The 12,577-nt window shown below is 45.9% G+C and overlaps 1 protein-coding gene across 1 annotated transcript; it reads left to right on the forward strand.

Annotated features, from left to right (window-relative positions):
• The first annotated feature begins 4,558 nt into the window (after positions 1-4,558).
• LOC119951231 (zinc finger protein 239-like) lies at positions 4,559-7,654 on the forward strand. Its single transcript, XM_038774282.1, has 2 exons — positions 4,559-4,716; positions 6,264-7,654. Exon 2 carries the CDS (start codon positions 6,620-6,622, stop codon positions 7,457-7,459), a length of 840 nt encoding a protein of 279 aa, XP_038630210.1. The 5' UTR covers positions 4,559-4,716; positions 6,264-6,619; the 3' UTR covers positions 7,460-7,654.
• Positions 7,655-12,577: the final 4,923 nt, after the last annotated feature.

Consider the following 12,577-nt stretch of genomic DNA (forward strand, 5'->3'; position numbering starts at 1 on the left):
CAGGTGGAGATGTTTGACAGCTTCAAATTCCTAGGTGTGCACATCACCAACAATCTGTCCTGGTCCACCCACATCGATGCTGCGACCAAGAAAGCACAACAGCTCCTATACTCTCTCAGAAAACTAAGGAAATTTGGCATGTCCACACTGACTCTTCCCAATTTTTATAGATGCACCATAGAAAGCATCCTATCTGGCTGCATCACAGCCTGGAATGGCAACTGCACAGCCCAAGACTGTAAGGAACTAGAGAGTAGTGAACACAGCCCAGTCCATCGCGCAAAACCACATCCCATCCATTGACTCGGTCTACACCTCCAGCTGCCTTGGGAAAGCAGGCAGCAGAATCAAAGACCCCTCCCACATGGATTATTCTCTCTTCCAACCTCTTCTATCGGGCAAGAGATACAAAAGTCTGAGAACACGCACTAACAGATTCAAAAACAGTTTCTTTCCTGCTGTTATCAGACTCCTGAATGACCCTCTTATGGACTGAACTGATCTCTCCACACATCTTCTCTACTGTGTAGTACTGCACTCCGTGTGCTTCACTTGATGCTTGTGTCTATGTATTTACATTGTGTATTTATGTATGGAACGATCTGTCTGGACTGTACGCAGAACAATTCTTTTCACTGTACCTCGGTACACGTGACAATAAATCTAATCCAAATCCGAAGGTTAGGTGGCGTTATGGAGTAAGAGCATAATCACAACAAAAATTCTATTTTAAAGTCAGTTTCTCTCTGGAGTGTGTGTCAATGTCTTGATGATGTCACAATGGTGTCTCAATCCCCTGGCCACATTAACCATTTCATCTCCTGCTGTGTCTCCAGTAGCTGTGTGTGTTTGGGACCCGGCCTTCAGTCCATTTCACCATGAATTTAGGCTTGTTATTTTTCACATGTAACAAATCACAACTGCACACCCACACCGGGATCCCAAAGTCATGTCACATATTCTTAACTCTCAGATGAAAAGATCAAAGTGAGTGTCTGTCTTATCTGCCCTGTTATGGTGCTGATATTTAATGTCGTGGCCGAGCTTTCAAATGTGGAATTCTTTGCAACAAAGTAGATGGGCCAGGATGTAAATATGTCCAAGAGAAAGTGATCAATTTATTCATCCTATCTACACATTCCAGACTTTCACTAGAACGTAGGTGGATACCAGATTGATATATTCCATTCAACCACACCCAAGGTAAATATTCCAATCATTTATTGTCCAGGACAATATTCCCAGTATCTTTCAAACAGAAATTAAACATTCCCGTCCGATCCCAGGTATTAACATATTCTGTTTGTTTCTTCAGGTCAGGCTGGGATTGTTCACCTTGGAGCAAAGGAGGTCAAGGGGAGATTTGAGAGAGGTGGACAAGATTATGACAGGTTTAGGTAAGATGGATAAAGAAAAGCTGTTCCCATTCGCTGATGGGACAAGGACGAGGGGGTCACAGATTTCAGGATTTGGGTGAGAGACGAGGGGGGGATCGCAGTGAGGGGGAACATTTTGATCCAGCGAATGGTAATGACCTGGAACTCGCTGCCTGTGTGGGAGGTGGAAATGAAGACAATGGAGGATTTTGAACGGAAATTGGATCGGCATTTGAGGGAACTAAATTGCAGGGCTAGAGGAATAGAACGGGGCACTGGGACTGACTGGTTGACCCAGCCAACAGGGAATTGATGGGCTGAATGGCCTCCTTTTCTGACCTGATTACTCTGATCGAAAGTGAACAATTTCAGTTGCTCCAGGTTCTTCAACTCACTGAGGTCCCTCATCCCTGGTACCATTCTTGTAAATCTCCCCCGCACCCTCTCTGACAACTTCACATTTCTCCTGAAGTGTGGGGCCCATATATAGGGTTCCAAGCTAGAGGGATAGAATTGAAAAGCAGGCAGGTTGTGTTCAACTTGTTCAGAACCAGGAAAGGCTGGGGCTGCTTTTCTCTAGAAAAGAGAAGACTGAAGGGTGACCTGAGGGAAGTCTTTAAGATGATGAAGGGGTTCAATAATCCAATAGGGATTTGATGAGTAACCTCTTTACCCAGTGAGTGGTGAGAATGTGGAACTCACTCCCACAGCGAGTGGTTGAGGTGAACAGCATGAATACATTGAAGGGGAAGCTGGATACAGACATGAGGGAGAAAGGAACAGAAGGAGATGCTGATGGAGGGAGATGAAGAGGGGTGGGTGGAGGCTCATGTGGAGCATAAATACTGACAGAGACCAATTGAGCCGACTGGCCTGGCCCTGTGCTGTAGACTCAATGGAACAGAGACAAATGTATTATTTTAGATCAACCTGCAGAGGTAGAAAAACACTATTTACTATCCAGGATAAAATAAATGTCTTTTCTCAGCCTTTGTGGATCATTTACGGGTGTAGGGTGGATACGTGGGTTTGAGTAGGGTGATCATGGCTCGGCACAACATTGAGGGCCGAAGGGCCTGTTCTGTGCTGTACTGTTCTATGTTCTATGTTTAATCCAATCCCTGTAATCATTTGTGAACTCGCTGGTGTGTCAGTAGGTGGGATGACCTTCTAAACCTCTTGGGACAATATGAACAGCTGAAAAGCCTCTCCCTTGTGTGAATGCACTGGTGGATCATGAGATCCATGGAGGTTTCAAAGACACCACCACAATCAGCACTGAAAGGTTTCTCATTGGCGTGACTGCGCTGGTGTCTCAGCAAGTTGGGTGACTGAGTGAACCCCTTCCTATACTCAGTACAGGTGAATAGCCTATTGCCTGTCTGAACTCTCTGGTGTTTCCATAGGGCTGATGAATCACTGAACATCTTCCCACACTCTGAGTAGGAAAGCGGCCTGTCTCTGTTGTGAACTCGCTGGTGGTTTTGCAGGATGGATAACTGAGCGAATCCCTTCCCAGACTCAGAACAGGTGAATGGTCTCTCATCAGTGTGACTATGGTGATGAATCACCAGTTCACGTGGGGAGCTGAATCCCTTCCCACAGTCCCCACATTTCCAGTTTCAGCATGTTGGTGGTGTCCTTGTGTCTCTACAGATTTGACAATCAGTTAAAATCTTGTCCACACACAAAACATGTCAATGGTCACTCCCCGCTGTGAATGGTGTGATGTTTTTTCAGGCTGTGTAACTGGTTAACGCTCTTTCCAGTCAGTGCTCTGAAACACTCACTCTGGTGTGAGTGTCTCGGTACTTTTCCAGCCACACGAATATTTAAAATCTTTCACACAGACAAAAAAATTTCTCCTTTCACATTTACAGGCCAATAATATTCAGGTTGTGATGAAGGAGTGAATCTGTTAAATGTTGATGAGAGATTTGATTTGAGTTTTCCATCTGTAAATCTTCCCCTTGTAATATCCTGTAAAAGGAGTTTACAAAAATCATTGCTGTCCCATATTGAAATTCAGAACTGACAATTCTACTTTCGATGGAACATTTTTCCTCTTTTCCCCCAAAGCTATAAATCTTCATCCCACACTCTCCGTCCTCCCTGGGCTGAAATCCAAACTCATCTCACCATCTCCTTCCTCCACTCCCAGTTTTCTCCCTCCCTCCCTGAGTTCTCCAGCTTCTGCCTGTAAACTGACAATAAAAGCAATGACTCTAATTGGGACAGTAAGAAGTCTTACACCAGGTTAAAGTCCAACAGGTTTGTTTCACGCACTGCCCTGTTGGACTGTAACCTGGTGTTGTAAGACTTCCTACTATGCTCACCCCAATCCAACGCCGGCATCTCCACATCATGGCTACCATCTAATTGGAGAGTTTGTGGGTGTGAGTCGAGCGGGTGTCTGTGATACCTCCCCGCCCACCTCCCAGGGTTTCCTTCCTTCCCAGAGATCAGATTCCTCATTGATAGGCAGCACGGTGGCACAGTGGGTTAGCACTGCTACCTCACAAGTCCCAGGTTCGATACCGGCTCTGGGTCGCTGTCCGTGTGGAGTTTGTACATTCTCCCCGTGTGCGTGGGTCCCACACCCACAACCCAAAGATGTGCAAGGTTAGGTAGATTGGCCACGCTAAATTGCCCCTTAATTGAAAAAAAAATTGGGTTCTCTTAATTCAAAAAATCCTCATTAACGTGAACCCAAAGTGGAACCTCTGATACATTGTTCCCCTCCCCCATCCGGAACAATGGGGGGCGGAGCCGGAGGACTGAGACAGGCACCTGGTCCTCCAGCCAATCAGAGTGAATGAGGGGCGGCGTCCGTTCTGGTTGGTCGTTCCCGTTCCCAATCTGCACCAATGGGACGGAGGGGGCGGGGCTGGAGTACTGTGACAGCCAATCGGAGTGAACAGGGGGCGGAGCTTACCGGCATTGTTTGTTTTCATCCCAGCTCGGGCAACCAAGATGGCGGTCGTTCATCTGGTCCTGGTCCCGGGAGCGAGAAGCCCCGCAGTTGCGGACCAGGCAGCTGACAATTATTCTTGAGGGTCTGGGGGCCCACCAAGCGTTTTAAAATCCCAGCACCCAACTCCTGACTTTCCCTCTGCTTCTCCAAAACGAGCATCAATGCCAATGCGCATGCTCCAAACACCGAAACCAGCGCATGTGCGAAGAAGAGCCCGCCCCCTAACCTTCCGGTTGAAGTGTTGACCAATGAGTAGAATTGGAGCACCGGAAGGACTCGTATCCTCCAGCCAATCAGAGCGCGGGCTTTGTGTGAATGAAGATTGAGCTTCACACAATCTGAAACTTCCTCCTGTCTCCAACATCTGTGAGTAAAACACTTTCTTTTCTCCCCCTTTCCATTTCTTTTCTCATTCTCACCTTCAATTGGTCACTTGCAGCAACTGAAGGGAAAGGAAGTGAATCCAGGGAGGGTGCAGACTCTGGAAAGCTTGGCCCAGGTCTCTCTCTCTCTTAAAGACATTGACATCCTTTGTTCCCTCAGCTTGACTCATTTATTTGTCTGGCTAAAAGAATGGTCTCTTTCCTAATGTTCACAATTAACAGGCTGCTTTATCCAGGAGATGGCTGACATTTAAGGGGATGGTAAATTTAAGATCGGACAGAGATATGGCTTGTGTTGTTATATGATACATATTAGATATATTATTGATGGTTCTGAAAGGAAGATTTATTATTTCCAGTTGTGTAATATTGTGCTGTAGCTATGTTGTATATTTCCAGTCATCTCCTCCCTCAGAGGGTTGTTAGTCTCTGGATTTTTCTTCCACAGGGACCAGTGAAATGAAATGAAAATGAAAATCGCTTATTGTCATGAGTAGGCTTCAAATGAAGTTACTGTGAAAATCCCCTAGTCGCCACATTCCGGCGCCTGTTCGGGGAGATTGTTACGGAGTCTGGGAGTCACTGAATATATTCACGGATGTGTTGGACAGATTTCTGATTGGCAAGGGAGTCGAGGGTTATGGGGAATCGGCAGGAAATTGGAGAGTAAGCTGAGATGGGGAGGGATTTCCTCACTCGAGGATGTGGTGAAACTTTGGAATCCTCAACACGAGAGAACTGTGGCGCCTCAGTCATCAAATATTTTCAAGACAGAAATTGATAGGTTTCTAGACTAGCAGATATTAAGGGATATGGGGGATAGTATGAGAAAAGCGTGCTGAGGTAGATAGGCCAATGATCTCACTGAATGCTTGAACAAGCTTGATGGGCCGAATGGCTGACTGCAGCTCTGATTTGTTATGGCCACTGTGTTCAGCACAGGAAGAACTGAGCATGGATCTGTCAATCAGCCTGAATCAGCACCTTCAGAATTGGGAGGGTGAATATTAGATACAGCAGAGTGAGATTGGAGGGAGAGTGTGTGGGATGGGGATTTACAGCTTTTGGGGAATGTGAGAGGAAATGTTAGGGGCAGCACTATGGCAAAGTGGCTAGCACAGTTGCTTGACAGCTCCAGGGCCCCAGGTTCGATTCCCGGCTTGGGTCACTGTCTGTTCGGAAGCTGCACATTCTCCCCATGTCTGTGTGGGTTTCCTCCGGGTGCTCTGGTTTCCTCTTACAGCCAAAAATGCAGGTTAGGCGGATTGGATGTGCTAAATTGCCCTTAGTGTCCAAAAAGGGTTGGGAGGGGTTACGGGGATAGGATAGAGGTGTGGGGATAGGGTGAAGTATAGGCTTAGGTAGGGTTCTCTTTTCAAGGGCTGATGCAGACTCGATGGGCCGAATGTCCTCCTTCCACACTGTAAGTTCTATGATTCTATGAAAGAATGCTCCATACAAACTCAAATTGTCTGTTCTGAATTTCTATCCTGTACTGACAGTGATGTCTTTTGTAAATTGTTTTTACAGGATATTAGAAGAAGAGGAATTAGAGACAGAAATCTCAAATGTCACGTCTCAATCTGACTGCGTCTCTCAATTCCTTGGAACTGAATATCATCAGCCTTTGAATCTAGAAGGAGAAATGTTTGTCTTTTCTGTCGGCTTCAAAAGATTTTAAACATCAGTGTGACTGGAAAAGCACCGAGACACACACACCCGAGTGAGAGTGTTCCAGGGCACTGACTGTGGAAAGAGCTTTAACCAGTTACACAGCCTGAAAAAACATCACACCATTCACAGCAGGGAGAGACCGTACACGTGTTCTGTGTGTGAATGAGGCTTCAACTGATCTTCCCCTGAGATACGGGGAGACGTAAAACACAATGAAACCATGGAAATGTGAGGACTGTGGGAAGAGATACAGGTCCCCGTCAGAGCTGGAAACTCACCGACGCCTTCACACTGGGGAGAGGCCGTTCACCTGCTCTCAGTGCGGGAAGGGATTTCGTGATTCATCCACCCTGCAGATACACCAGCGAGTTCACACTGGGGAGAGGCCGTTCACCTGCTCTCAGTGTGGGAACGGATTCACTCGCGTATCCCACCTGTTGAGACATCAGCGAATTCACACGGGGAAGAAGCCATTCACCTGCTCTCAGTGTGGGAAGGGATTTATTCAGTCATTCAACCTGCAGACACACCAGCGCGTTCACACTGGGGAAAAGCCATTTATATGCTCTGAGTGTGACAAGGGATTCCGTGATTCAACCTCCCTGCGGAGGCACCAACGAGTTCACACTGGGGAGAGGCCGTTCTCCTGCTCTCTATGTGGTAAAGGATTCGGTGATTCAACCACCTTGCGGACACACCGGCGTGTTCACACTGGGGAGAGGCCATTCACCTGCTCTGATTGTGGTAAAGGATTCAGCGATTCATCCAGTCTGAGGACACACCGGAGGGTTCACACCGGGGAGAGGCCATTCACTTGCTCTGATTGTGGTAAAGGATTCAGTGTTTCATCCAGCCTGCGAACACACCGGCGGGTTCACACTGGGGAGCGGCCATTCAGCTGCTCTGCATGTGGGAAGGGATTCAGTAGTACATCCCACCTGCGGAGACACCAGCGAGTCCACACTGGGGAGAAGCCATTCATCTGCTCTCAGTGTGGGAAGCGATTTCGTGATTCATCACATCTTCTGAGTCACCAACAAATTCACAATTGATTGCAGGGGTTGGATTTGTTGCCAATTTAATGGAATACTATCCTGCCTGAGTCGTCAATAATGTTGCTCTTCATGATATGTTCTATTTATAATATGATGTTATGTCCCAACAGCGTCGCCAGTACTGTGGGTGTTTCTATTTCTCTCACTGAACCACAAGGCTTTCCCGTATATCGGTCAAATGATCACACAACCAGTTAGTCAGTTCAAGTTCAAAGATGGTTTATTTACTCACAAGGGTTACTTCGACATGCAAGCACAATGTACTACAAGTTAAACTACACCTATCAACTACATTAACCTGTACTTAACTTCAAGCGAGCGGCACTGTGCAAGTGGATAAGGCCTTTATCTTGATCACGTGGCTGGTTTGAAGAGGCGGCTCTGTCTCTGCTGGGCTCATCCATCAGGTAGCGATTGTTGGTCTTGAACTTGGCTGTCTGGTTGTTCTGCTGCAGTTGGGCTGGCACAGGCCGGATCCAAAAGCGGCAGAACACATGGCTGTGTCTCTTTTTATCCCTCTGGGATTTTGCGCTCTTTGGGGCGGTCCTTAATCTTGGACCAAATAATTCGTCAGGGCTTCGATCACTGCCTTTGATTTCGGCCAGTAAAGGGGCGGGTGCCTTGCACCTGGGCGGGTCCTTCGCGGTCATTGACCTTGGCAGTTGGGCTCTCTGAGTAAGGGGAGTGGTGCCGATCAATCTGTAGCTGTACCAGTTTCTTGATTGAAGTTCTATTGTCCTGGGAAAATGGGCCATTAGAATGCAAACGAGCGGGGGTTTCGATCAGGTCTGGTTACCTGTGTCTCACATACACCTAAGCTCTGTATCTGTGTGAGTCCTGGGTTAGCCATAATTCCCATGGTCCTTTGTAGGTGGCCATCTTAGATGGCTACATATTCTGCTGTTATTGTTTCTGCTCTCCGTTCCCCCCAGGACTGCATTGTGTCCATTCTGTCAGTTGGTCAATGGGGATGGTGGGAGGGTTTCTTTCTGCTGGACTGGCCGGTCTCATGACTTTGCCTCCAGTGGGCTGATGCTCTTTGAGCCTTGTTGCAAATACCTGGTTTCAAATTTCACAAGGATCACAGCGTGAAAGAGTCTTTGGAAGTTTGAAGATATTTAGTCCACATTTCTGTTGCAACACCCCAATGAATGCCATGTTGCCATGGAGATACTCCTGGTGGTTATGTGGTTCTTTTGTTTAATTTATCACACAGAAGGAAACTGTCGAGGGGCAAGTTGTCTGTGGCAGATTGGGAAATTGCAATAAAACGTCTGATGATAGACAGGTAATCACTAGCATTTAAGGAGTCATAGATGTTTACAGCATGGAACCAGGCCCTTCGGCCCAGCTTGTCCATGCCGCCCAGTTTCTATCACTAAGCTAGTCCCACTTGACAGGATTTAGCCCATATCCCTCTATACCCACCCTGCCCATGTAACTGTCTAACTGCTTTTTAAAGGACAAAATTGTACCCGCCTCTACCACTGCCTCTGGCAACCATTCCAGATGCTCACCACCCTCTTTGTGAAGAAATTTACCCTATGCTCTCTTTTGTATCTCTCTCCTCTCACCGTAAACCTATGCCCTCTAGTTCTAGATTCCTCTACCTTTGGGAAAAGATGTCAACTATATACCTTATCTATGCTTCTCATTATTTTATGGACCTCTATAGGATCATCCCTAACCCCCTACGCTCCAGGGAAAAAAGTCCCAGCCCACCCAGCCTCTCCGTATAACTCAGACCATCAAGTCCTGGCAGCATCCTGGTAAATCTCTGCGCTCTTTCTAGTTTAACAATATTCTTCCCAGAATCGGGTGACCAGAACTGAACACAGAATTCCATGTGCGGTTTTACCAATATCTTGTCCAACTTCAATAAGACATCCCAACTCCTGTATTCAATATTCTAACCAATAAAACTGAGCATACTGACTGCCTTCTTCACCGCCCTGTCCACCTGCAACTCCACCTACAAGGAGCTATGAACCTGAACCCCTGGATCTCTTTGTTCTGTAACTCTCCCCAACTCTATACCATTAACTGAGTAGGTCCTGCCCTGATTTGATCTACCAAAATCCACCACCTCACATTTATCCACATTAAACTCCATCTGCCATTCATATTAACATCTATTGATTTGTTTAAGAAATAAATATCCAACAAGAAAAGTGACACAACTGTGGCTAACAAGAAAAGTTAAGGATTCCATTAGATCAAAGGAAGAGCCTCAAAGAGACCAAGAATAGTTGGAAGCCTGAGGATTGTGAATTGAAGATCATAGAATCCTTACAATGAGGCCATTCCGCCCATCGCTTCGTCCTCCACCCTCTGAAACAGCACCCAATAACCCCTCCTAACCGTTGAACACTAAGGGACAATTTATCATGGCCAATCCACCTAACCTGCACATCTTTGGACTCTGGGAGGAAACCGGAGCCCCCGGAGGAAACCCAGGCAGACAGGGGGAAGAAAGTGCAGACTCCACACAGACCAGCACCCGAGGTCAGAATTGAACCTGGGTCCCTGGTGCTGTGAGACAGTCTTGCTAACCACTGTGCCACTTTATTTAAGTTTAGTGAAGGAGGATCAAGAAACTGAGACAGAGAATAGAGAATATGTGAACAGACTGGCAAGAAACATAAAAGCCAACTGGAAAAGCTCCTGTAGGAATGGGAAAAGGAAAAGATTAGCAAAGACCAATGTGGGTCCATTCCAGGCGGAGACAGGAGAGTTTATAATGGGGAATAAGGAAATGGCAGAGAAACTAAACAATGTGTGTCTGCACGGAGGACGATCCAGAAATCATCCCAAAAACACGAGAGAACCAAGGAACTGAAAGAGATTAGTATTAGTGAAAAAGTAGTACTGGAGACATTAATGGGGTTGAAAGTTTGCAAAGCAGCCTCCACCCACCCCTCTTCATCTCCCCCCATCAGCATATCCTTCTATTCCTTTCTCCCTCATGTATGTATGTATTCATGCTGTTCACCTCAACCACTCGCTATGGTAGTGAGTTTCACATTCTCACCACTCGCTGGGGAAAGAGGTTTCTTATTGAAATCCCTATTGGATTATTGAACCCCTTCAGAATCTGAAATACTTCCATCAGGTCACCCTTCTGTCTTCTCTTTTCCAGAGAAAAGCAGCCCCAGCCTTTCCTGAGGGTGGAATGCTCTCAGTTCTGGTATTGTTCTTGTGAATCTTTGTTGCACCTTCTTCAGTGCCTCTATTTCCTTTTTCTAAATGGAGATGACAAATGTTGACCGTGCTCCCAGTGTAGTCTAACCCAGGCTCTAAACAAGTTGAACATAACCTCCCTGCTTTTCAATTCTATCCCTCTGGAATGGAGCCCTATATATGGGCCCCACACTTTAGGAAAGATATGAAGTTATCAGAGGGTGCGGAGGAGATTTACGAGGGATGAGGGAGTTGGAAAACCGGAGCAACTGAAAGTTCTCTCCCGAACATCTGGAGGGTAGGGAATGCGGCCATTCAGCCCATTGAATCCATGCTGGCTCTATGTAGAGTAACCCGGTGAATCCCGTTACCGCATTCTATCCCCAAATCCCTGGGGTTCATTTCCCTCCAGTGCCCATCCAATTTCCTTTTGAAATCTTCCATCACCTCTGCTTCTGCTGCCCTCGTAGGAAGTAGGTTCCACGTCATTACCACTCGCATTACATGTACACAAGGCTCCCAGAGCACAGAAGCAGGCCATTTGGTTCATTTTACACATGCCAGCTCTTTGTCCAACTACCCATTTAATCTCATCGTCCAACTATTTTGTTTGCTGATCAAAAATGCAACAAATCCCCTTTGGAAGGTATAGTCCAATCAGCTCCCAGCACCATTTATAGAATGTGAATTCCAAATCACAACACCTGGCTGCGTTTTACAACAAATAATTGTTGTATTGAATGGTGGTGTGGGTTTGAGAGGCTAAATTGCCTATTCCTGCTCCCAGTTCATGTGTTGTAAGGAAGAACTACTGTGGCTGATTGCACAATCCAGCTCTTGGTATGTAGCACTGTCGGTAACGGCATCCTCCGCACAAATATGGTGTTCATGATCAATAAGGGGATTTCTTGATTAATATGAAGATCAGGGGTTGTGGGGTGTAGTAATCCACGGGAGGCAGGAGTTCCGTCACCACACCAATATTTATTTACAATAACGATATTACAGGAGCAGCTACAAACAGTGCTGCTAGCAGTCCAGTCAACTTAAGACTGGCTCACAAAGCCTACACAGGTGCTTATATGGGCCCCCTCAATGAACTATCATTGAGGGAGCTCATACTCCAATTGGCCAACCAATAAAGCCAATTGGAGTTCATTACAGGGGATAAGGCGGGAGAGTGGGGATGAGGGACATATCAGCCATGATTGAATGGTGGAGCAGACTCGATGGCCAAAATGACCTAATTCTGCTCCTACATCTTATGAACTTTTCAATTTATAATTGTGGATATCCTGTGACTGAGTTTGAGTGTTCGAAATGATGTCAAAAACATGGTTATTGCACAAAATTAAATGTTTATCAATGATTTTGGTGAAGTCACAGAATGTAATATATCCTAGTTTGTGGAGAATTCGAACAAAGGTGCATTTCTATAGCCCCTCTCACGACCACTGGACCTCCTAAAGTGTTTGACAGCTGATGAAGTACTTTTGAAATGTATTCACTGTTTTCATTTAGGAAACTATAAGTACACATGCATAATTAGTTTTAAATTGTTACTTTCATAGTGTATTCACTGTCATAAGTAACAAGGTCAAGGAAGCCGATTTAATCTCGAACATGTGGCTTCCTGCAGCCATTCCATATTCTGTATCTTTTCTATATTAACTATGTATTGATTTCATGTCAAAAGCCAGTCATTAAGCTGATGATTACTGCGTAGTGAACATTAATTATTGTAAGTGAATTGGCGGATTGGGTAATTATATTGTAAAGACTAGATCTTTATTTTAAAAAGTAACACTATCAACCAAAATGTTTCTAGAAACTGCAGAGCCAGCAGGATTTGTTGGAAAAGGTTAATTTATGATTTTGATAAGCTACAGGACACCATATTCTGCCAAGAATATGCGGGGAAGGCAGTGGAATCGT

The sequence above is a fragment of the Scyliorhinus canicula genome, chromosome 17, assembly GCF_902713615.1.
Source record: "Scyliorhinus canicula chromosome 17, sScyCan1.1, whole genome shotgun sequence".
In the NCBI taxonomy this organism is placed as follows: Eukaryota; Metazoa; Chordata; class Chondrichthyes; order Carcharhiniformes; family Scyliorhinidae; genus Scyliorhinus; species Scyliorhinus canicula.

Bases quoted from the DNA above. Each gene is read 5' to 3' on its own strand.
- LOC119951231 (XM_038774282.1), top strand. From the start codon at position 6,620: ATGAAACCATGGAAATGTGAGGACTGTGGGAAGAGATACAGGTCCCCG.